We start from the raw sequence: 19,989 nt of genomic DNA, 5'->3' as shown, positions 1-19,989 counted from the left end.
CCCCGGGAATCCCCCCCTCCCCCCGCCCCTTCCGGGGAACGGCCGCGGGATGCCGGTGGCATGAGGGCCGTGGCATCCCCGGGGGTGGCCGCGGGAGCCCCACGGGGCGAGGACCCGGGATCCTCGGGTGATGGCCCCGCGGCCCCGGTGGGGTGATGCCACGGGCTCCCCCGTTCGGTAGCCTTGCACTCGCCCGGGGGGCGTCGAGGGGGGGCCAGTCGCAGCCTCCTTGGCGGAGGGGGGGGCAGCCACGGGCTCCCCCCACCAACGCAGCACTAAGACGGCGGCAGGGCGGCAGCTCAGCCCGAGCGAGACCCTAACGGCCCCGGCCCGCCGGGCACGGCCGCGGGATGCGTGGCTAAGGGCAGGGATGGCAGCCTGGCGCCGAGGGACAGAGGTGGCCCCACGGACACCTCGCTGGCCTGGCCAGGCACTTGTCCCCCTGTGCTAGTGCTCCCCAGCTGTTTGCCGTCGGGGGGGGGGCCATCACCAGCTCTGCTCTGCTGTGCCCGAGGCCGGTGGTCATGGCCATCGTGGGAGACCCCTCCAGGGTCCTTGGGACAGTACCCAGCATGGGGGCACCCGCTGTCCCTTCGCCACACCCTGGGGCTGTGCCAGGAGCCTGGTTACAAGGCACGGGCCAGCCCTGTGCCAGGGCCAGAGGCTGGGGGGCTGCCCAGTGGCGGGTGCCCCTTGCAGGCCGTGACCCCGCCGCCACTTCCTCCCCGTGGGCAGGGTGGTGGGCACCCACCGCAGCCGCACACACAGCACATTGTTCTGCCGGGCCTGGCCGGAAGGATTTCCTCCCTCTTGGCCAGGGAATGACCCCGTGAAGCTGCCCACTCCTGCCACGGCCCCGCAGAGCACCCCCGGCAGCCAGCCAAGCCCTGCCACCCTTGCCCCGGAGCAGGGCCATGGTGGCCGTGCCTCCCCCAGCCCCCTCGGCTCTGGCCCCGACTCACCTTGCTGGAACTTGGTCTCCTGCGCTCGGACCTCACAGCGTGGCCGCGGCCCGCCCAGCAGTGCCGGCTTGAGGGGTGTGGGGGGTGCCCGAGCAGCACCCGCGGTGGGCAGGGGGCTTGCGGCCATGCAGGGGGGATGGGGTGCTCCCTCGGGGCAGGGGTAAGGCAGAGGCTGGGGGTATGGCAGGGCCCACAGGCATCATCAGGCCAGGGTGAGGGTGGACGGGGGGAGCCAGGCCTCCGGCCCCCGCCAGTGCTGGGGGCCGGGAGCTGCCTTCCCCTTCCCCACGCGGCGGGGGGGGGGGGGGGGGGGGGGGGGGGAGGCAGGCGGGGGAGCGCTCCCCGAGCCACATGGTGGGCTGGAGGAGGAGCCGTTGCCCAGGCAACAGCTGAGAGCATCTTTCACCCCTGAAAATCGTGTGCTGGCGCTGCCCACCACAGCCCCACAGCTCAGGGCAGGATCCCCAGCACCCCAGGGCCCAACCAGAACTCTCCCCAGGACCTGCCATGTCCGTGGGTCCCAGACCCGTCGGCTGGTTCCCACTCTGGCCATACAGCAGCACCCGGTCACGCTGCTCCCCCCCCAAGGGCATGGATGGGGACGAGGCACCCCCCCCAAATGCCAGGGCTGGGGCACTGCTGGGCAGGGGGGCAGCTGGGGACTGGCAGAGCCCCCCTCCATGCCCTGCTCAGGGCTCAGCCATGGGCTGCCCGCACTCGCGCCCTGCCTGCAGAGCCACGGTCAGCCTGGCTGATGGTGTACCAGGCAACCACCAACACGCTGGTGACCCCAGGACCTCGATGCCAGGGTGGCACAGCCCAGGTAGCGCCCGACAGGCGCGGCACAAGCATTCCTGGTCCGTGTGATGGGAGCAGCAATCCCCCAGGCAGTCCCCATCCCCCCCACCCTGCCTTCCTTGCATGGCTGCAGAAAATTCCTGGATTTTACCCCAAGATGCCCCCTACTGAGTGTGAGAACTCCTCCTCGGCCTGCTCCCATAGCAACTGTTCCCTAGCTACCCAGCCGCACTTGCTATTCTCATCCCTGTGCAGCTGTGTGCGGCCCCCCTGCGCTGCGCACAAGGCTGCTGGTGCTGCCGCCGGCCCCGGAGCCCCGGACCCCAAACCCACCCAGCACCCACCCTGGCCAGGCTGCCCCCTTGCACGCTCCCCCAAGGCGACTGTCATGATCCTAACCCAGCTCACACCGTGCCCCTGCTTCCAGGGGCTGTCCCTTGGGCTAAGGAGGCAGTGCTCTGTGCTGGCACATGGTCCCCCTCTGCACGGTTGTCCACCCCCCTGAAGCAGCAATGCACAGCACCCAAAGGGAAGCAGGACTCTGCCCCTGGCCCCACAGCACACCCCTGACAGCCTGAGGGGCTGTGCCAAGGGCAGACAGGGGAGTGAGGGGACATGCCCTGAAGGGGACCACAGGAGACATGAACACCCCAACAGCCCAAGGCCTTGTACTTGTCATGCCCCTACACTGACCCAAACCACCCAGCAGAAGCCACCAAGGGCCTCCCATGGTCCCTGGGCTTCAGTCCCAGCCCTTCCCTGCAGGACAGGAGTGCCAGCAGAGCCCATGGCAGCCCAGGAACTGGGGTCCTGGCTCCTCTCCTTAGAGTCACCAACCCTGTATGGCCCAGAGCAGGCCCCCCTTATGACAGTGATACAAGGCACAGCAAATCTTATGCTTAACAAAAGGTTAAAAATTTAAATACTGTCCAACTTTAGTGCAAGGCAAGCAAATGATACCACAGGACCAAGTTGGTGGTCAGCCCCCCCGGGGGGCCTGGCTCAGAATGAGCACGAGGCAGCAGCACGCACCCGTGCACGCACGCACACATATGTGTGCACACACAGACACAGACACAGACGACAAATTATTGCTCAGGACACAGCTGGGACAAGTGTGCACAAGACGGGACAGGACAAGCAGGATGAAGAGGTGGGCTGAGCCCCATGCTGCTCTCCAGGGACATGCTGGGCTCCAGCCCCCCACCGTGCCCTTGGGCACAGGAGCTGTGCTGACTCCCCAGGACCCCCAGGGACGCACACTAGGCTGGTAAGGTGGGCAGGCTGGTCCCGGCCCCGCTCACTCTTTGGGGCGCAGCTCACAGGATGACCCCAGGAAGGAACATTCTCTTTACCATGGCTTTGTTCCCTGAGAGCAGAGTCCCTTACGTGCCCCCTCCTCCAACAAGCTGGGCCTGGGGACTGCAGCACCCCCAGCATGCACAGATGGCTGGTCCAGAGCTGGTGGAACTGCGCTAGGGCCATCCTGCACCATGCCAGGGATCACACCGACCTTTGGGACCCAACAGCAGGTACCACCTGAGCAGGTGCCATGGGAGCGGCTGTGTCCCGCTGTGCTGCAGGCAGCCTGCCAGCGGTCTGGAGAGGGGGCCGGGATCAGCTCGTGGGAGCTGGCAGCATGTGCAAGACGAGGCAGGAGGAAGCAGGCTCCGGCAGACAGGGAAGCGAGGATGAGGCAGTGACGCTCTGCTGCCAGGATGCAATGGCAGACGCTTTGGCACAGTGCTTTCCTGCGCCTCGGGGCTGAGCAATGGACTCCGCTGGAGCCAGGGATGCCTCAGCACTGCCAGAAAGGTCCAGGAAAGATGCTTTAGACACCTCAAGGCACAGAAAGCCTCTGCCCAGGACTCCCTGGTACAAAGCTGGGGCTGTCACTCCCCCCATAGGAGGACATTTGTGCCTATGACAGGGTGAGGGCAGTGCAGGCCCCCACCTATAGATTAAAAACCGACATGTGATATGTACAGACTAACATATATAAATATACACCAAACCTGCAGTGCTGCTTCAGCACCGTGGAATGTGTCAGCAGAGCTGCTCCAGTCTGGCCTTGGCCCACGCCGGCGCAATCCCTCCCTCCCACCCTGGGCCAGGGAGGGGAGCGGCAGCTGGTGGGTGGCAGCAGCACAATCCCAAGCAGCAGATTCAGAAGCGTCCAGGTCTATCTCAGGGATGAGGGCTTGCCCACAGTCAGAGGCACCTCAGCCTGAGCTGCGTGCTGCTGCCAGCCCTGGAGCCATCCTCAGAGTCTTCAGACAGATGTGTAAAGCTGTAAACAAATCCACTTTGCAGGACTGCTGCTACCTTGTCCTTCAGGCTGGGCTGTTGTTCTGCTGGGCACCTGGAGAGGCAAGGGGGTCCCAGGGGCTGGAGAACAAGCTGTGCTCTACAGCCGGGTGGGCTCTTCCTCACTGTCGCTGCAGTTTCCACAACAGTCCTGAAGTCAAGGGCAAGGAGAGGGAGGAGGGAGAGAGAGGAGCACAGCAAGCAGAGGGTGAGCACGGTCACACAACCCAGCTTACAGCTGCCCTCTGGCAAGGAAGGGCCAGGCCCCCTCTGGCCTGTGCATGGGAGAGCTACATGGAGGCAAGGGGCTGGAGGGCACCGCCAGTCGGCAGAGAAACAGTCAGGCTGCATCTGGGGTTCAGCTCCTGGCAGACAAGACTGGTGAGCACGCGGCTGACTAGCTCAGAAGCTGGGAGGAAGACGGGCTCCATGGGCTACAGCCACCCAGGGAGACAGCTCGGTGCCAGCACAGACGATGTGCCCCGCTTGGGGCTCTGGCCGCAGAAGCAGCTGAAGCCCTTTTTGCTGGAACGAAAGTCTGAGCATGGGGCAATGCCAAACCCTTCATGGTTTCTCAACCCTTCTATGTGTCCCGGACATCCGAAGAGAGGATTGAAGGGAGCTTCCCACAGCCCCCTGGGAGCAGAGCTCCCAGCAGCGGCTGTGCAGGGGCAGCTCCGGCTCAAGCTGAGGGCAAGGCCTCCCCCATGAAGGCAGCGAGAGCAGGGAAGCGAGATTAGTGGCTCAGGGGACAGTTAGAACAACAAGCAGCTTGTGCTCTGCTGGGGGAAGGGAATAGGCACTGAAGGACAACACTCTTTCCCAGATCTTGCCATGTCCGCGGGCCACCAGGTATTTCCCTGAGCAGAGCAGCCAGGAGAGACTGCTCACCTCTGGAAAGAGAAAACACGTGGCAAGTCACAGCTCAACCCCTGCTACAGGCAGATGCCCATCCTCTGGCAGGTCCTGCCTGCCTCGGGAAGGGCTGGGTATTCCAGCCCAGAGCTGGCTCTGGCTAGGGCAGCCCACTGAACAGTGAAGCACAACTTGGAGCTCAGTGGGGAAAAAGGAGTCAGCACTGGGTGGCTGAGAGTGGGTCCAGAGCCAACCACGCTTGAGTGCCACAGCTGCAAGCAGCTGTTGAGAGCCCTGACTTTGCCAGTCCTGGAAAGAAGGCAAAGACTGTTCAGGGCAGAGGAGACAGGCAGGCAAGCAAGTCCACAGCAGCTGCAAGACATTTCTGTTCCCCTCATCCCTCAAAAGAGCTGCTCTCGCTGCCTGGCTCAAGGTCTGGCAGAAATGGTCTGGGGAGCCCAGACAACCCATTCCAAGAGCAAGGTCTTCTTCAGGGAATGTATTCTTTGTGTAGGAAGGGAGAAGACTTGCTATTTTAGTGCCTTTGATACCTCTCTGCCTGTGTGACTCCAGCACGTTTAGCCAGGATGATCCATCCCAGCCCCCTCGACTACCTCGGCACGGAGAGTGCCAGCCAGGCGAGGGCTGGCTCCCTGCAGCCTTGCACGGGTGTCCCCGAGAGCCCTGGGGTCCCACCACCCAGCGGTAGGGGAGGCTCTGCCTGCTTCCCTCTTGCGCCCACCTCCCTGCCAGACCTGCCTGGCACAGGCAAGAGCAGGCTCATTGCTGCCAGAGGACTCACTGGGGAGGAAACGCTGCGCAAACACTCTTACCTGTCTGCTGAATAAGCGTTGGAGTAACCCTTTTTTGGGCTGTGGAGAAGGCTGCCCTTTCCAGTCCAGGTCTGGGGGCACCGTGCCGTCTGTGCTAAAGACATTCAGCTCCTTAAAACACTCCGTCTCAATCATCTGGAAGAGGGCAAAGATGGCTGCAGCAAGTGCCGCACAAAGCCTGCCACCGAGAGCCCAGCAGAGCGCAAAAGCAGCAGGGACAGCGCAAACCCTGTGGGACACTGCACTTGGCCATGGCAGGCACAAGCAGGAGGAAAGATCTGTCCTCCAAACCTACCTCATTCTGCCAAGGAATGGGCACACTTCCCGTGGCAAACTTCTGGTAGAAGTCATTGTCCGTGGGCTCCAGCTCCACCCCTTTCACTGTGGAGAACTGTTCAATGTCCAGAACATCCTTGCAGTAGATGGCCTGGGGCTAAACAGGACAAAGATTGCTCTAATGCCAGCTCCACAATGACAACACCACCTCCAACAACCCTGGCTCCTGGCCAAGCCCAGGCACCCTCTCCCGGCAGCCCAGAGCTTGCTTGACCCCTGTTCTACCAGGCTTCAGAAACAAGAGGGAAGGGGATGGGCCCCATCTCTTCAGGTGAGCCCCCCCAGGGCTCTTGTTTCCCTTGATGGCACCAGTGACTGAAAAGGTCAGCATACAGATGGGTACTTACATCTGGCTTGAAGGGGGGGTCCAGCATGCCTGCTTCCAGCCTCCTAAAGTTGAGGTGCTTGAAGAGAGGGTGCTCTTTCACTTCCTTGGCCCCAGCTCCTCGGCACCCCAGGCGCTCCAGAGGGTCTTTGCACAGGAGCTGCAACACAAAGGAAATCAGTGCCGCAGGTGGAGGGCGCTTCGGGCAGGAGCAGCCCTGAGGTCAGCTGGGCTCCTGCAGTAGGTCACTAGGGACAGCACAGGCAGCTTGGAGAGTGAGGGATTACGGCACCCGCTCTGGACCCCCCCGCACTGCCTTATCACAGACAAGGGAACCTGGCTGCCACCAGCACCTCTGCAGGTGAGCAGCCTCCATGTTCTGCTGCTGCATGCAGAGGCAGTGGGGGGCAAAGGGACAGGGATGCACACTCGTACCATGGTACAGAGAGAGCGGGCGCAGGGTGAGAACTTCTCCGAGTACTCCTCCTGCACTTCCTTCACCAACCGCTCCACCTCCTCCCGCTTGATCTTCTTCTTGCGCTGCTGGAAGGGGGACTGTCCCTCGATCATCTCGTATACCAGGCAGCCCAGAGCCCACCAGTCTGGGCTGAATGTGTAGCGCTCATTTTTCACCACCTCTGGAGCTACATAGGAGCAGGAGTGAGGGACATGTAATGGGTAGGGAGAGCACACGTGCAGTCAAGAGACCACTTTTTGATTATACCAGGACCACTTACCCATGTAGCCAACTGTCCCCACCCGGCCCTTGATTGTTTGGCCCTCTGGCACATGCACAGCTAGCCCCAGGTCTGAGATACGGATGTGACCTGCACAGAGGAGGGGTCAAGTTAACAGGACAACATCAAGGGGCAATGTTTGAAGCTACCAAGAACACAGAGTAGCCCTGATTCAAGCAGAGGAAGAGAGGACTCAGGCTCAGGGCTCCTCTTGACTCTGCACTCACCGTGGTCATCCAGCAATATGTTTTCTGGCTTCAGGTCCCTAGGAAGGAAGGGACTTGATTAGCAAGAACCCTGCTGTCAAGGCAAAGGACAAAAGCAACAGTGACATCTCAAGAAGAAACAGATAAGCAGCTGAGGGATGCAACACTCCTGCCTTGGTCACACAGATAACCTTCCCCTCACCCTCTAGCCCAGAGTTAGCTCTGCAAGCTCTCCCCTCCTGGGCAGAGAGGCAGGATATGAGAACCTTCAACCCTCCAGAAGGAAGCAGTGTGCCTGTGGCCGATTCCTTCTTTGCAGATGCAGAACTCATTATGGGGCAGGTCATGCAAGAGAAAAGGACTAGAGGCTCCTTCTGCTTGTCCTGCCCCAGGGGCAAGGCACAGGGTAGGACCAGAAGGGACTTTCCAGCCCTGTGTTTAGCCACGCTATCCCTAACACTGCATCACACAACCCGATGAGTACAGTCATACAATCAGCTTGCTCTGCCTCCTGCCCAGCTCTCAGTCTTGAGCGCACTGGGGCAGCCTAGCCTCGTTTGTTCTAGTGTCAATACTGCCACGAGTTAAGCGCCCAAGTGACTGCCCCGAGGTATTCGGAGCATGATCACATCCTGTTCTTGGCGATCATTTACCAGCACGAGGAAGCCAAGCTAAACTCTTCCATTTCTCCTACGATATCAGCTTTCTGTTCCTAATCCCCTCTCACTCAGCTCTGTGCTGCTTTCAAGCCTGTGCTTATTTTCCTGAGCAGACAGACCCACTGGGCTAGTAAGAGCAGCAGGAACCCACTTGCTTCTACAGCCCATACAAGGTCTCCCAGCAGGGACCAGGCAGCACGCACCTGTACACTATCCTCTCCTGGTGCAAGTCCTCAAGGCCACAGCAGATCTCGGCAGCGTAGAAAGCTGCCCGGGGCTCCTCAAAGCCAGCCTCTCCCATGTGGTAGATATGGAACTTGAGGTCCCCTCCATTCATGAGGGTCAGCACTAGGCAGAGAGCATCTTTAGTTTCATATGCATAGGCTAAGCTCACCTGCAATTCAGGGCAGAAAGGCTGTTAGAAGACACAGCTGAAAGAGGGAGATGCCTACACTGACGGGCACTTTGTCACCCAAGCAGCCACTCACAGGCAGCAGGACTGCGCCTTTGCCAGCACAGGAGGCAGAGGGGGAACTGTGCAAACCCAGGGAGGACACCGAAGTGCCCAGCAGTCCCAGCACACCCCAGCTTTCCTTAGACAGGGAGGACACTATTTCCCTGAGCCAGAACTGCTTCCATCTGGGGGGCAAGCAGCACCTGACAGCAACCCTGGGGCAGCATCTGACGAATCCTCCATAAAGGGAGGTTTCAAGCTGTCCACACCTCAGTGCAGCCAGAGAAAGAGTTCCCCATCACACAGCTCAGGGCTAGGCTTCTGCCCACTTGGCTGTCTGGAGAGGCAGTGTGCCTGGAGAGACAGTTATCGCTGCTTTCATGTGCCCCAGAGGTTAAGAAGGTGCCAGTGGGATCAGATTGGTGTTCAGGCCTGACTTTGGGGGCATTTACAGCATCTTGTGGAGACAGTAGGAGCTCCTGCCAGACCCCAGCCTCGTGAGAGATCTACAGCCACCAGGACCCTACCCAATGGGCAGGGCCACACCAGGTGAGGAGCACCAGAGGTGCTGGGCTTGCTGATTGGAGGAAGAATCAAGCACCGCAGCAAAGTGAGAGCAACTCCTATGTACTTACTACAAACCTACTGTTCACTTTTTCCAGGATCTGTTTCTCATTCAAGGCCATGGCCTCTCCCTTCCGCTTTTTGATCCGTTTCTTCTCCAGCTTCTTGCAGGCGTACATCTTCCCTGTGGCACGCACTTGGCAGGCACAAACCTGGAGGGGGGACGTGGCTCAGCACCCTCCTGCTGCCGTTTCCAGGGTGGGGTTCTAGGTTCTGCTCTCAGAAAGAGGCACGGGAAGGCAAAGGTGTCCCTGTCCCCATCTCAGTCCGAGGTCAGTGAAAAGCCCATTGTCAAAGCAAGGACACAGGGAGCAGTGACATCTCCAGATGTCACAGATAAGCAACAGAGAGCTGCGATGCCCCTGCTACCTGTAGCAGCACCACGGCTGGTGCCTGGGAAGATAGAAGGCCACTCCAGAAACAGAAAGAAGCTTGACAGTGACAGTTTTCAGGAGTCAGTGTCTCCTGCCAAGATACTGGGAACAAACCTGACTCTCTGCCCAGGTGGCAGTACACAGCACAGGGCATGTGCTACCTACCCTGTGCAACACCCACACCTCCAGTGCCTGGTGAGAGGTGAGCTCCTGCCCCTCAGAGGGGAACGGACAGATCACGCAGTGCCCAGAGCGCAGCAGTGTCCACCACAGTGCTCCCGGTGCCCACCACAGTGCTCCCAGTGCCCACCACAGTGCTCCCAGTGCCCACCCAGCCACCAGCACCTAGAGCAGCTTGTGGTGCCCCGATGGCCAACCCAGACCTGCACCTGGCAACTGGCAACGGTAGCTGCCCGTTACCCTGAATACAGAGGAAATGGTGGTCACTCACCTCCCCAAAACCGCCCTTGCCCAGCACACGGTACTGGCGGAAAGTGTTTTTGGTCACCGGCTGCCTGTGAGGGAAAGGAAACTGGAGTGAGATGGGAGCTGGGAGAGAGCAGGGACTGAAGCCCAAACCACCCCCATGCTCTGGCCTGAGACTGTGGCTCACCCCAAAACCCCTGCTCAAGCAGGCCTTGCTTCCCTGCGAGGCAAGCAAGGCTGGGGCTGCTGATGGTGCCAATAAAGGGCCCTGAAGGAAAACAAGAGCAGACACGGGCCAGGCCCTTGGCTCCTGCCAGTGGCCAGCATGGGAAGGAGCCTGAGGGACCCCTCAGGCCGTCTGTGTGAGGAGGGTGCAGGTCTCCCACAGATGCCGGGAAGCGTTACCGTTCCAGCCATTTCCACTGCAGGAAGCGGTTGAAGTACAAGCTGTCGAGGTAGTCGGCAAAGGGAGCCACACTCAGGTAGTCATGGATAAGCCTAGGAGAGAGCAGAGCCAGCAAGGTTCCTGAGAACTGATGAGAGCTGTGGAAAAAGCCAGGGGTTCAAGGAAAGAGGAGCTGAGCAGCCCTGAGAGCCCGTTTACATTGCCATCCCCTCACCCAGCCTGGTGCAGAATCACCCACATAGCCCTGGCTCAGAAAGCCCCCCTCCAAGCTAGGCCTGATGCAAAAGGAAGGTGCGTTGGAGGTGCCACTGTCATGAACACAGCACCCTAGGACCAGGCTAGCACTGCTAATTGTGGCCTCTCAGCACCAGCCCGGGCTGTGGGACAAACGGGGACAATGGGGCTCTTTGCAATTACCCCCTCTGCTCACAGGGCAAATGTGCACACAAGGCTGTAATCAGCTGCCGAAAGCTGCTAGCAACGTTCAGCACCAGGCGTTGAGTTGTTCGCTTTCAGATGAATACCCAGTACAAAAGGCCACAGGAGATCCTGCTCAAGAGAGCTAACTGCCTCGGAGACCAGTGCCAGGGCTCCCCAGCAGAGTAAAGAGCCTTAGACATCGTGTCTAGACTGGAGACATGCATCAAGGAGAAACGGATGGGCTCTTCCCCTTTCAGAGCTTGCCAAGAGCAGGCAGGGCCCAGCCCGGAGGCTCTGCATTCAGACAGCGACACTCGTTACCACACACAGAGCTAACGCTCCCCAGAAGACTGCAGCAAATCCATTGCCACAGCCCTGCACCCAATTAAGCAATGTGCTCCAGCTACTGTTCGGGGGGGGTGGGGGGGGTGGGGGGTAAGCCCGGTTTGCCTAACAGCTTCCGCTTTGCACCCAGAGCCAGGACCTCAGCCACTGCTTCTGCGATGGGAACAGTGGTGACCTTAGATCCCTGCAGCAACAGCCAGCATAATCTAACCACAGCGGCCACACCTGCAGCCAGCGGGAGAGGACAGGTGGCACTGGGACTGGCAGCTGGCAGCACGCTTTACAGGTGTCTACAAGTGCCTGGCACAAGACTAGGAACAGCATGGCCAGATGCTGAGGCTCACTGAAACAGGGTCTTTCCAAACAGCAACTCAGATCCAGAGGAGACTGAGACAAGCAACAGAGGTTTCTGCAGCAGCTTGTGGCTCCCACAGCGCACGGGAGCTCCTTGCACTTGCTTTCCTGTAGCTGTGCTGCAAACTGCTAGCCTGAAATTCCCCAGGCGCCAGCCTTAGCACCAGCCCTCGCTCTCCTGGAGGATGGGAACACGACGGACGAGATGAGTTAGCTGCAGCGTCAACCCTGTGCCATGATGCGACCTGCCCTCCAACTTACTTAGTGGATTCCTTGAAAAGCTCCTTGGAAGGTTCCTGCTCCAGCCTCTCACAACAGGCATCCACCAGCTGCGACGGAACTTCAGGCACATGGTCCTCACTCTGGGGACAAAAGGATGGAGTCAGACAATAGGGAGCAGAGCCCAAGGGTCCTGCCAGGAAGGAGAAGCCCAGGAACAGCACACAGGTGCCTGTCTACTTTAGGGCCAGTGGGAAAAGCAGCACGCTTGCTTGTGAGGTGGCGGGGTGGCTCTGTACTCTGCCCTCGCTGTCCTGCCCAGCACATTTGCTGTGGCAGGACACGGGTAATGACAACTGCCAGCCTTCCAACTGCTCTACTGTTGCAGGCAGCAAACACAACCCTCTTACTCACGTTTGGCTTCAAGTACTTTTCAATCAGGTGCTGCCCGCATTCCTTCCGCTTCTCATCTGGAGCCACTTCATACCCTGCCTGCACAGAGCAAACAGTGTGAGGAGCAGGTCCAGCCAGGAACCAAGCCTTGCTACCAGCCAACAGCTGCAGAGCAGCAACACCCTCTGCCCAAGGTTTCCCATGCTTTCCTGGAAAACCAGATCTCCAGCAAACAGCTCCCTAAGCAAAGGCCCAGCCCTGTCTTGGGGAAACGGCAACACACAGGTTTTTCCTTCAGGAAACCTCCGTACCCAGAAGTACCTGGCAACTGCCAGAGCACCCAGGGCCAATTGGTCCATGCCCAGGGGTGCCAAGAACATCCCTGCCTCCCCCAGTGAAGCCTGATGGGCTTTGCTCTTTGCTCTTACCACGGCATCCAGGAACTTGACGCAGCGCGACAGCTCAGGTCGTGTCTCGCAGAATTGCCGAAAGAGCATGTGCCCAATGGGCTGCTTCTCGCACAGGCTGTGGTAGTCCCGCTCTGCAAATGCGGAGAAGATCATTCACTGCCAAGCCCCAAAGGAGCAGCCACAGCCCACTGCCCTGGCCACAGGCAGCGGTGGAGGGGCCTGCCACTCATCAGCTGGCTGCGCACAGGTCCCACCAGCCTGAGACTCCCAGGAGAGTGCAACGTACCCAACAGGGACGAGAGGCATGACTGAGCTTTTATGTTCCCCTACGGAAGATCTTCTTCCTGAAAGAGGTTTGACCTGCTGTTCTGTACAGCCTGCCTTCTAGTAAGGGACTCCAGCAAATCTCCTGTTTGCCTAGAGGTTCTTTTCCCAATCCTCTTCTCAAGGAGATCGACTGACTACTCCAGACACACAACTTTCCTTGGAACATGAGGAACACACTGGGCTTATTTCGAGGCAGATCTTCCATGCCAAGAGTTGCTCTGATGACTCCTACAAACCACTCATATTCCCAAAGGCCCGGCTGGAAGCAGAATCATCAAAACGGAAGGCACTATTTCCACAGATGCCCTGTTAACGCGGCACACGCTCCACGGGACAGCCACTGACTTGTACATCAACTCCTACTGCCAACAAAGTACAACTGCACAACAAAGATGAAGTTCAGTGCTGGAAAACGTGTCGTGACACCCACAGGAAGGGTGGCTGCAGGCAGAGGACTAACATGAGCTGAGGGAAAGCTCTGTCGAGGGCACACAAGTCAAGGAAGCAGACAGGGGTTTGGATGGCCAAGATGGGAGCTGCAAGATGGGAGCTGCAAGATGGGAGCTTGGCTTCCCTGCTGATTCCTCCTACGCCTCTCTGAAGTCTGGCAGTCCAGGCACAAACCCCTTCGACTATCCAGAGCACTTCCAGTTCTCTGCTTTTCTTCCTCCCCTTCCACTCAGAAGACACTGTCTGATCATGGGCCAGCACAAATTTGTGTCACAGCCATTGCCACTGAGGGCTGCGGGCTGCCTGGGGTGCAGACGTGCAGCTTCCCACTGGTGCACAGGGGATCTTGCAGCACTCCCCAGCGCTGGGTACTGCCAGCCTTCCCCTCCCCGCACAGCAGTTTCTCCCGAGGAAGCTGCAGCTTCCTGAGGGTGCACGAGAGCGCAGGGATGGCGGGGCTGTGGTGGGGGAGGAGGCCACCTCGCCCGCTCCGCTGCACGGGCGGTTTCCTTGTGGCTGCAGGGGAAGGAGTTCCCTTCAGCTGGGGTGGACGAGTTCGCTGCCTGCGAGATCAGAAGCTTTTGGCTGCCCTCACCGCTGCCCAGGCTCACACAAGGTTACCCCCTGTGGTCAGGGCATACAAAGCTTAATTCTGCAGTGGGCAACCAGCCCACTGTGCCCATGGTCCTGCCAAGCTTCTGGAATAGGAAATAAAATGCTTTCTGAGCAGCCTGCGAGGGGAAAACGAAGCCACTCCAGCCAAAAAGTGGAACAGGGTCATCACTCCCACAGGGAAACTAAGCCAGGCAGCTGTCACCTGGGCCAGAAGCACTTCTCGCATGCCTCCCCAGGGAGAAGTGGGGACACAGGTGGTGACAGCCAGTGGCTGGGAGGGACTTGCCTCCCAAAGCTTCACAAGGTCACTGTCCCGGACAGTGGGACAGCAGAGACAGACAGAGCACCAGCACTCACCACTGGCAAATGGGCAGCACAACAAAGATGAAGTTCAGTGCTGGAAAATGTGTCGTGACACCCACAGGAAGGGTGGCTGCAGGCAGAGGACTAACATGAGCTGAGGGGAAGCTCTGTCGAGGGCACACAAGTCAAGGAAGCAGACAGGGGTTTGGATGGCCAAGATGGGAGCTGCAAGAGCAGCCCAGGCCAGAGCTCTGTTCAGTGCTCAAAACTTGCTCCAGAGAAGCGGTCTGCAGCAAAACCAAGGTGAGAGTCTCCATTTGACTACACTCAGCTGCAAAGCTGGCCCCAGGAGGTTGCACATGGTGTGCACAGCAGCAGGGAGGTGGTGCACGGTGTGCACTGGGCTGTTGTGAGCTTGGAGGTTACAGTGTGGATGACGGAGGTTGAGTTAATCCAAGTGCTATAGTCCCATGTGCCCTCAAAGGGAGCCACCCTTCTCCTTGGTGCTGCCAGGACCTGGAAAACCTGGAACTGGGGACTGGAATTGCTCCCAAACCCACTCAGCCCAGTGACACCTACTCTGAAACAAGGCCAGTGCTGTGCCACTCTCCAGCTGGCAGTTGAATCTGGAGTGACAACTTAAACAAGCTCTCCCCTTCCCAGCAAGCAGAGCGCTCCCACTCTCTGTGCCCCAAAACAATTGCACATGACCTCAGGACCAAGCCTACTGGACAAACAACGTTAGAACCATGAGGAGTACAAAGTGCAGTATTAAAATTACAGGCCAAGCCCTACCCAACTCTACAATTCTCATCCATACCACACAGCAAGAACCCAGTTTTGCCTGAGGAAAGGTGCTGCATTAGCGTTAGAAGCTGAGGTCTGCAGAGAGGGCTAAATCCCAACCAGGGAGTCCAGAGGATGTTAGCAGGACCTTTTTTATTTATGCAAAGGGACCCCAGAGCAACACTCCAGAACTCTGCAACACTGAGCATGTCTATTTGCACATAGAAGGTGGTGTACCTCTACTGAAGGTGTGTGGATACATCAACAGGTACTATCCAGCAAGCGCCGTGCAGTTGTGACTTACCTACCCATTGTTTCTTCCTTACATCCTGAGCTCCAAGTGATCCTGGCTGGGATTTGGCCAATACATGCCCTGTTACATGTCCCTGACCCTCACGGGATTCAGCTTTGGGTGCACAACACACACACACACACTCACCCACCAGCACCACCCTGGAGCGGAGCCTGGGTGCTGCTCAGTCCCGCCAGCCGCTGCATCTCACCAAGGGTTTGTCGAAGGTCCTCGCAGAGGCTGATGTGGGGGAACTGCAGCATCTGGCGCCATTTCTTACTCTTGCCTTTCCGGTTTCCACCACCACCTGCAGGGCACACAAAATTGATACCATGAGTTATGAAGCAAGGACATCCAATTGCAGCCTAGCCTTGCCAGGAGCTGAGAGAGGAGACACCCTCTGTCCATTTACACAAGCAAGCCCAGGCAAGGAAAACAAGACCGAAGTGGTACCACCGTCTCCTGGCTGCTAGAACAAAAGTGTTAGAGCATCTGACTGCCAGAGGAAGCAGACGGACCAACCACTCTGGCTGCTGAACAAAGGTCCCGACCAAGAACACAAAGACCTTTCACCTGGACATCTCAGTGACTCGTATTTATATGGTAGGAGGATCACAGCAGGAACAGGAGTGCCCAAAGCCACAGGCTACTCTATGCCTGCACAAGAGTTCTTGGCTCCCAGGCCAGTCCTCAGGACCTCTGCATAACTAATGCACCTCTGGAGGCCAAGCCTTGCCCGGTGTGTAGCTCTTCCTGCTGTAGTAATGATGTTCCTGCCACCTACTCATTCCAGACTGATTGCTTTACTCCAGGGAGGGGCTCTCAGAGGGAGGACATGAAGCTGGGAGACAGGAATTCCTGCTCTAATCCCAGCTCCACAGACAACTCACTGCATTGCCTGGGGCTCATCACTTCAGTTTCCCACCTGTGAAGTGGGGACACTCCCACCTTTCTCCAGAGATAAGCCGGCCTCAGAAAAGTGAGATTCAAGAATCAGATATTATTCCAACTTCAGTTGCTCGAGTAAATGCCCAGTGCTGTAGGACGGGGTGGGAAAACTTCTAGATAGACCAAAAAATTTACATCATAGCAAGTATTAAGTACTGAAATACTGATGGCTGGGATCAGCCAGCCTTTAGGGACTGCCTTTCCCCTGCCTGGTGCCAACACACACAATCTCCCACCTCCCTTGGAAAATACATTAACCACCCTGCCGAGCTGGGCCAAAGGCACGACCTTCTGAAATCAGGAGAGGCTGAAAACGCATTTATCAGCTCTTGAGAAACACTTTCATAACACTTTCCTCCATTGCGGACACAATTCAGCCCCAAATTCTAGACACAGTCGCTGAGCATCCAGCTCCCCACACTGCAGGAGGGCCTGGTTGGACAGGCGGGTGGGACAGGGCCATCACAGCCACCTTCCACAGGGGCAGCCCCGGGTCTGAGCCCCTGGCGTGCTGCAGGTCGCTGTGCTACATCTGCCCCGCACCAGCAGCTGGGCTGCACGATTGTACAAACTCAGGAAGGAAGTGACTCAAGGGTAAGCAGGGGTGGAAGAAACCAGCAGCACACACACCACCTTGTCAGCCACAGCTTGCGGCAATGAAATGGATGGGGACAACTAAGTGAGGGCACGGGAGGACAAGCCATCCTCACCCAAAGAGTGCTCAAGGAAAGGCAGAGCAATGCCCCACAGCACCTGCAGGATGAGGACTGGCAGCTTGCGTTTCCTCGAGTTGATTGCTTTGAAAGGAAGCTCCAGCACCCTTCATGCACGGTTCTCCCCCCGCACTCCCAGTGCCGCATCAAACAGCCCTGCAGGGAACTGGCCTCCTGCACATGAACCTCTCAGCACCCCCATTTTGGGGATGGGGTATAGGGTGGGCCACCTTCACCCAGAGCTCACCAGAGGGGAGCTTCCAGGCTTGCTGATAGCCCAGAGCCGGTCTGTTGTATCTCTGCCAGAGGCCAGCAGGCAAGTGGGACAATGGGGGAAGGATCCTTGTCCTTCCCAGGGCCAAACCCTCCCAGAAGAGTTTGAAGGAAACTGAGAGCATGGCCACCGTATGCAGTGACTAAAGATAACGGTCAGCAAACCTCCCCCACATCCAGGGCGATCTCAGCCCTGCACTCTCACACCAGACCAGAAGGCTCCCAAAAAGGCTGGTCTGGGGCAAAGCACCCCGTGCTGCCAGACCTGGGCAGCAAAGCGGCTCTGTCCTGTCACACAGGCTGCCCAAGCAGCTACCACAGCCACCCAGCCATGGGTGGGAGAGCCACGGACAGGCAGCACTGCCACCCACAGCTCTCGCAGGCCAGGAACCGTTTGACACAAGCGTGCCAGTGGATCGTGTCCGCCTGCAGCCAAACTGCCCAACGCCTGCGGAGGGAGAGGCACCGGAGGAGCACGGCAACTACTGCAGCAGCCATCCGATGCCTTGCTCTGCATTGCGACCAAGCTCCGCTCTGCCGAAGGCCCACCAGGAGCCAATCTCCTTGGTCAACTCACTCCGGATGAAGCAGGGTCTCGTGTCTAGAGGTCACAAATGCCACTGTTCGGTTTTGTCTGGATTTGGCAAATCCAGACCTTGCCACTATGAACCATCATGTCATGGTCCACCATGGTCACCGTGCCTGAAGTACCTACAGTAAGCCTGATTTTCAAGCTAAAATGTTTCTGCCCATGTAAATTTAATTTCGCTGCTCTTCCCTCCCACAAATCTAATCTCCAAAGCCCTCTAACTGGATTTTAGTGAGCCCCTCAGGCTCCAGAATGACTTGGCCTGGCCAGCAGCACACCACGGGCCAGGAGGGACTGTACTTCTCCGCCACTTTACATGATCTAATGAATTCCCCGATTCCTGGCTGGAACTTCCTTCTCTACAAAGGACCAGGCTCCTGCGTGGCAGACTTCCCAGCTCTCTCCTTAAGCCATCCTGAGGCTTCTCTGCACAGCTGCCCTGTCCTTCCAAGGCCAGGCTGGATGAGGCTCAGAGCACCCTGCCCTGGTGGAAGGTGTCCCTGCCCGTGGCAAGGGGTTGGAGCTGGATGATCTTTAAGGTCCCTCCCAACCCAAACTGCTCTGTGCTTCCATGGCAGCCCCGCTGCCGGCCGGCTGCATCCCACCCGGAGACCCTGGAATCCAGCTGTGACCCCTGAAGCAGCGGGAGGGTTGTGGCCCACTGCACGGCTGGTGGCAGCAGGGCAGGGTCGGTGTGGGGGTGACAGAGGGTCGGTGTGGGGGTGACAGAGGGTCGGTGTGGGGGTGACAGAGGGCCGGGGGCTCACCACCACAGTTTTGGGATCAGGCCTGGGTGGGAAGCAGCGTTTTACAAGCCTGAAAGCAGCTTTTTTCTCCCAGGACACCGGACGGGCCTCTCCCCTCGGCCGAGGGGCGAGAGCCGCCCCCCGAAGGGTGAAGGGCGCCAGCGCCGGGGGAGCAGGCGGGGGCTACCGGGCGTTGGCAGCCGGTGGGGCGGCGGGCGGGCTCTCCCCCGCCGGAGGCGGCACACGGCGGGTGCGGAGCTGCCCCGGCCGCCCGCAGCAGCGCCCAGCGCCGGGGCTGCATGCAGAGCCCAGCGCTTCGGGCGGCATGTGCCCACCCCGCGCCGTTACCCCGCGCCCAGGGCGCCGCGGGCGGCCGACGCCGAGACCCGCCAGGAGAGAGAGCCCGAGGCCGAGTCCCGGGGCCAGGCACGGCCGGAGCCTGCAGCCTGCAGCCCGGGGAGGCGGGCACCGCTCCCAGAGGCGGCTCGGCGGGCTCCCGGCTCAGGCCACCGGCCGGCCGGCACGTCCCGGGCCCTGGGCTCACTCCGCGGCCGGCCGGCCCGCCCCGGGCCCGCCCGCCCCACCGCCGCCCCGGGCCTGCCGCCTCCCCGCGGCCCCCCGCCCAGCTCCGGCCACCGGCGGCCGCCCAGCGCTGCCGCTCACCTTCGCGGGCCTTGAGGAGGACGGTGTTGGCGACAATGTTCTCCAGCTCCATGGGCCCCGGCGGCGCGGCCGCCTCCCGCCCGGCTCCGCGCCGCTCCCCGCCGCTCAGCTCGCGCCCCGCCGCCGCCGCCACCGCCCCCCGCCGCCGCCGCGCCTCGCCCACCCGCGCCCAGCCCGCCAATGCCTGCCCACGCTCCTCCCGCGCCGCCCTCCTATTGGCTCAGCCCCCTAGGAAGCCTCGCCCCCTCCGCCGCGCCGCTGCCCTCCCGTTGGCCCCGAGGCGGGCGGGGGTGTGGGAGGGAGGGGCGGGCAGCGAGAAGCGCGCGTCATTCGGCGGTCATTGGCGAAGCCCTGCCGGGAAGAGGGAGTAGGTGCTGATTGGAGGACGAGATGTCACTCTCAGAGAGAGCACACACCTCACCGGGACCAGATTGGGCGAGCGTCTACGGTGCCTAAGGCAGGAAGAGTCCCGCCTCCTTTAGCATGTGATTGGGTAAAAAGCTGCCACTCCGCTGCACAGTGGGTCGTGATAGGGACGTTCCACAGGGGGCGGGCCGAGCCGCTCTTTATAACAGAGCGCTTGCGCCGGGATGCTTTAGAGTGCGGGGGCGGGTAGCGGCGGAGGGGGGACGGGGGGGATGGGTAGTGGTTGGGCGAGGGCGGGCGGCGTCTCGGCGCTGTCGTGCTCTCGTTAGCAGCGTTTATATATTTCGGGGGGGGTATTTCCCCCTCGTTGTAGCCTGGCCCTGTGTTCGTGATGGTCTCAGTAAAATCTTCCAAGCACTGGCGTGTCCGGTGTTGGTCAATCCCTGTGTTGCAGGGTGGGTGATGCAAGCTCTGG

At 59.7% G+C, this 19,989-nt stretch overlaps 1 protein-coding gene across 4 annotated transcripts; it reads right to left on the bottom strand.

Annotated features, from left to right (window-relative positions):
• Positions 1-2,651: 2,651 nt before the first annotated feature.
• Positions 2,652-19,276, bottom strand: GRK6 (G protein-coupled receptor kinase 6). Of its 4 annotated transcripts, none has more exons than XM_055719111.1 (16): positions 19,149-19,276; positions 15,428-15,523; positions 12,462-12,574; positions 12,055-12,132; positions 11,683-11,783; positions 10,302-10,394; positions 9,922-9,985; positions 9,108-9,248; positions 8,222-8,412; positions 7,381-7,418; positions 7,154-7,243; positions 6,852-7,060; positions 6,439-6,576; positions 6,051-6,188; positions 5,756-5,890; positions 2,652-4,960 (listed from the first exon to the last, which is right to left on the bottom strand). In XM_055719111.1, the coding sequence occupies exons 1-16, from the start codon at positions 19,198-19,200 to the stop codon at positions 4,955-4,957; spliced, it is 1,683 nt and encodes a 560-aa protein (XP_055575086.1). In that variant the 5' UTR covers positions 19,201-19,276; the 3' UTR covers positions 2,652-4,954. The 4 variants fall into 4 exon arrangements, with proteins under 4 accessions (XP_055575086.1, XP_055575085.1, XP_055575087.1 ...); XM_055719110.1 differs by having other exon boundaries at positions 2,652-4,218; XM_055719112.1 differs by having other exon boundaries at positions 2,652-4,218; positions 8,222-8,366; positions 9,119-9,248.
• Positions 19,277-19,989: the final 713 nt, after the last annotated feature.

This window comes from Falco cherrug, chromosome 8, assembly GCF_023634085.1.
Source record: "Falco cherrug isolate bFalChe1 chromosome 8, bFalChe1.pri, whole genome shotgun sequence".
Classification (NCBI taxonomy): Eukaryota; Metazoa; Chordata; class Aves; order Falconiformes; family Falconidae; genus Falco; species Falco cherrug.
Note: the sequence above shows the minus strand (reverse complement) of the source record. Positions and strands in the feature narration are given on the sequence as shown.

What these genes read in the sequence shown, in the direction of transcription:
- GRK6 (XM_055719110.1), bottom strand. Translation starts at nt 19,200, where the DNA reads ATGGAGCTGGAGAACATTGTCGCCAACACCGTCCTCCTCAAGGCCCGC. An exon ending in CTTTTCAAGGAATCCACTAA is followed by an intron (nt 10,395 to 11,682) that starts GTAAGTTGGAGG and finishes GCTCTCTCCTAG; the next exon opens with GCTTATCCATGACTACCTGA. An exon ending in CCCGCTCTCTCTGTACCATG is followed by an intron (nt 6,577 to 6,851) that starts GTACGAGTGTGC and finishes TTTGTGTTGCAG; the next exon opens with CTCCTGTGCAAAGACCCTCT.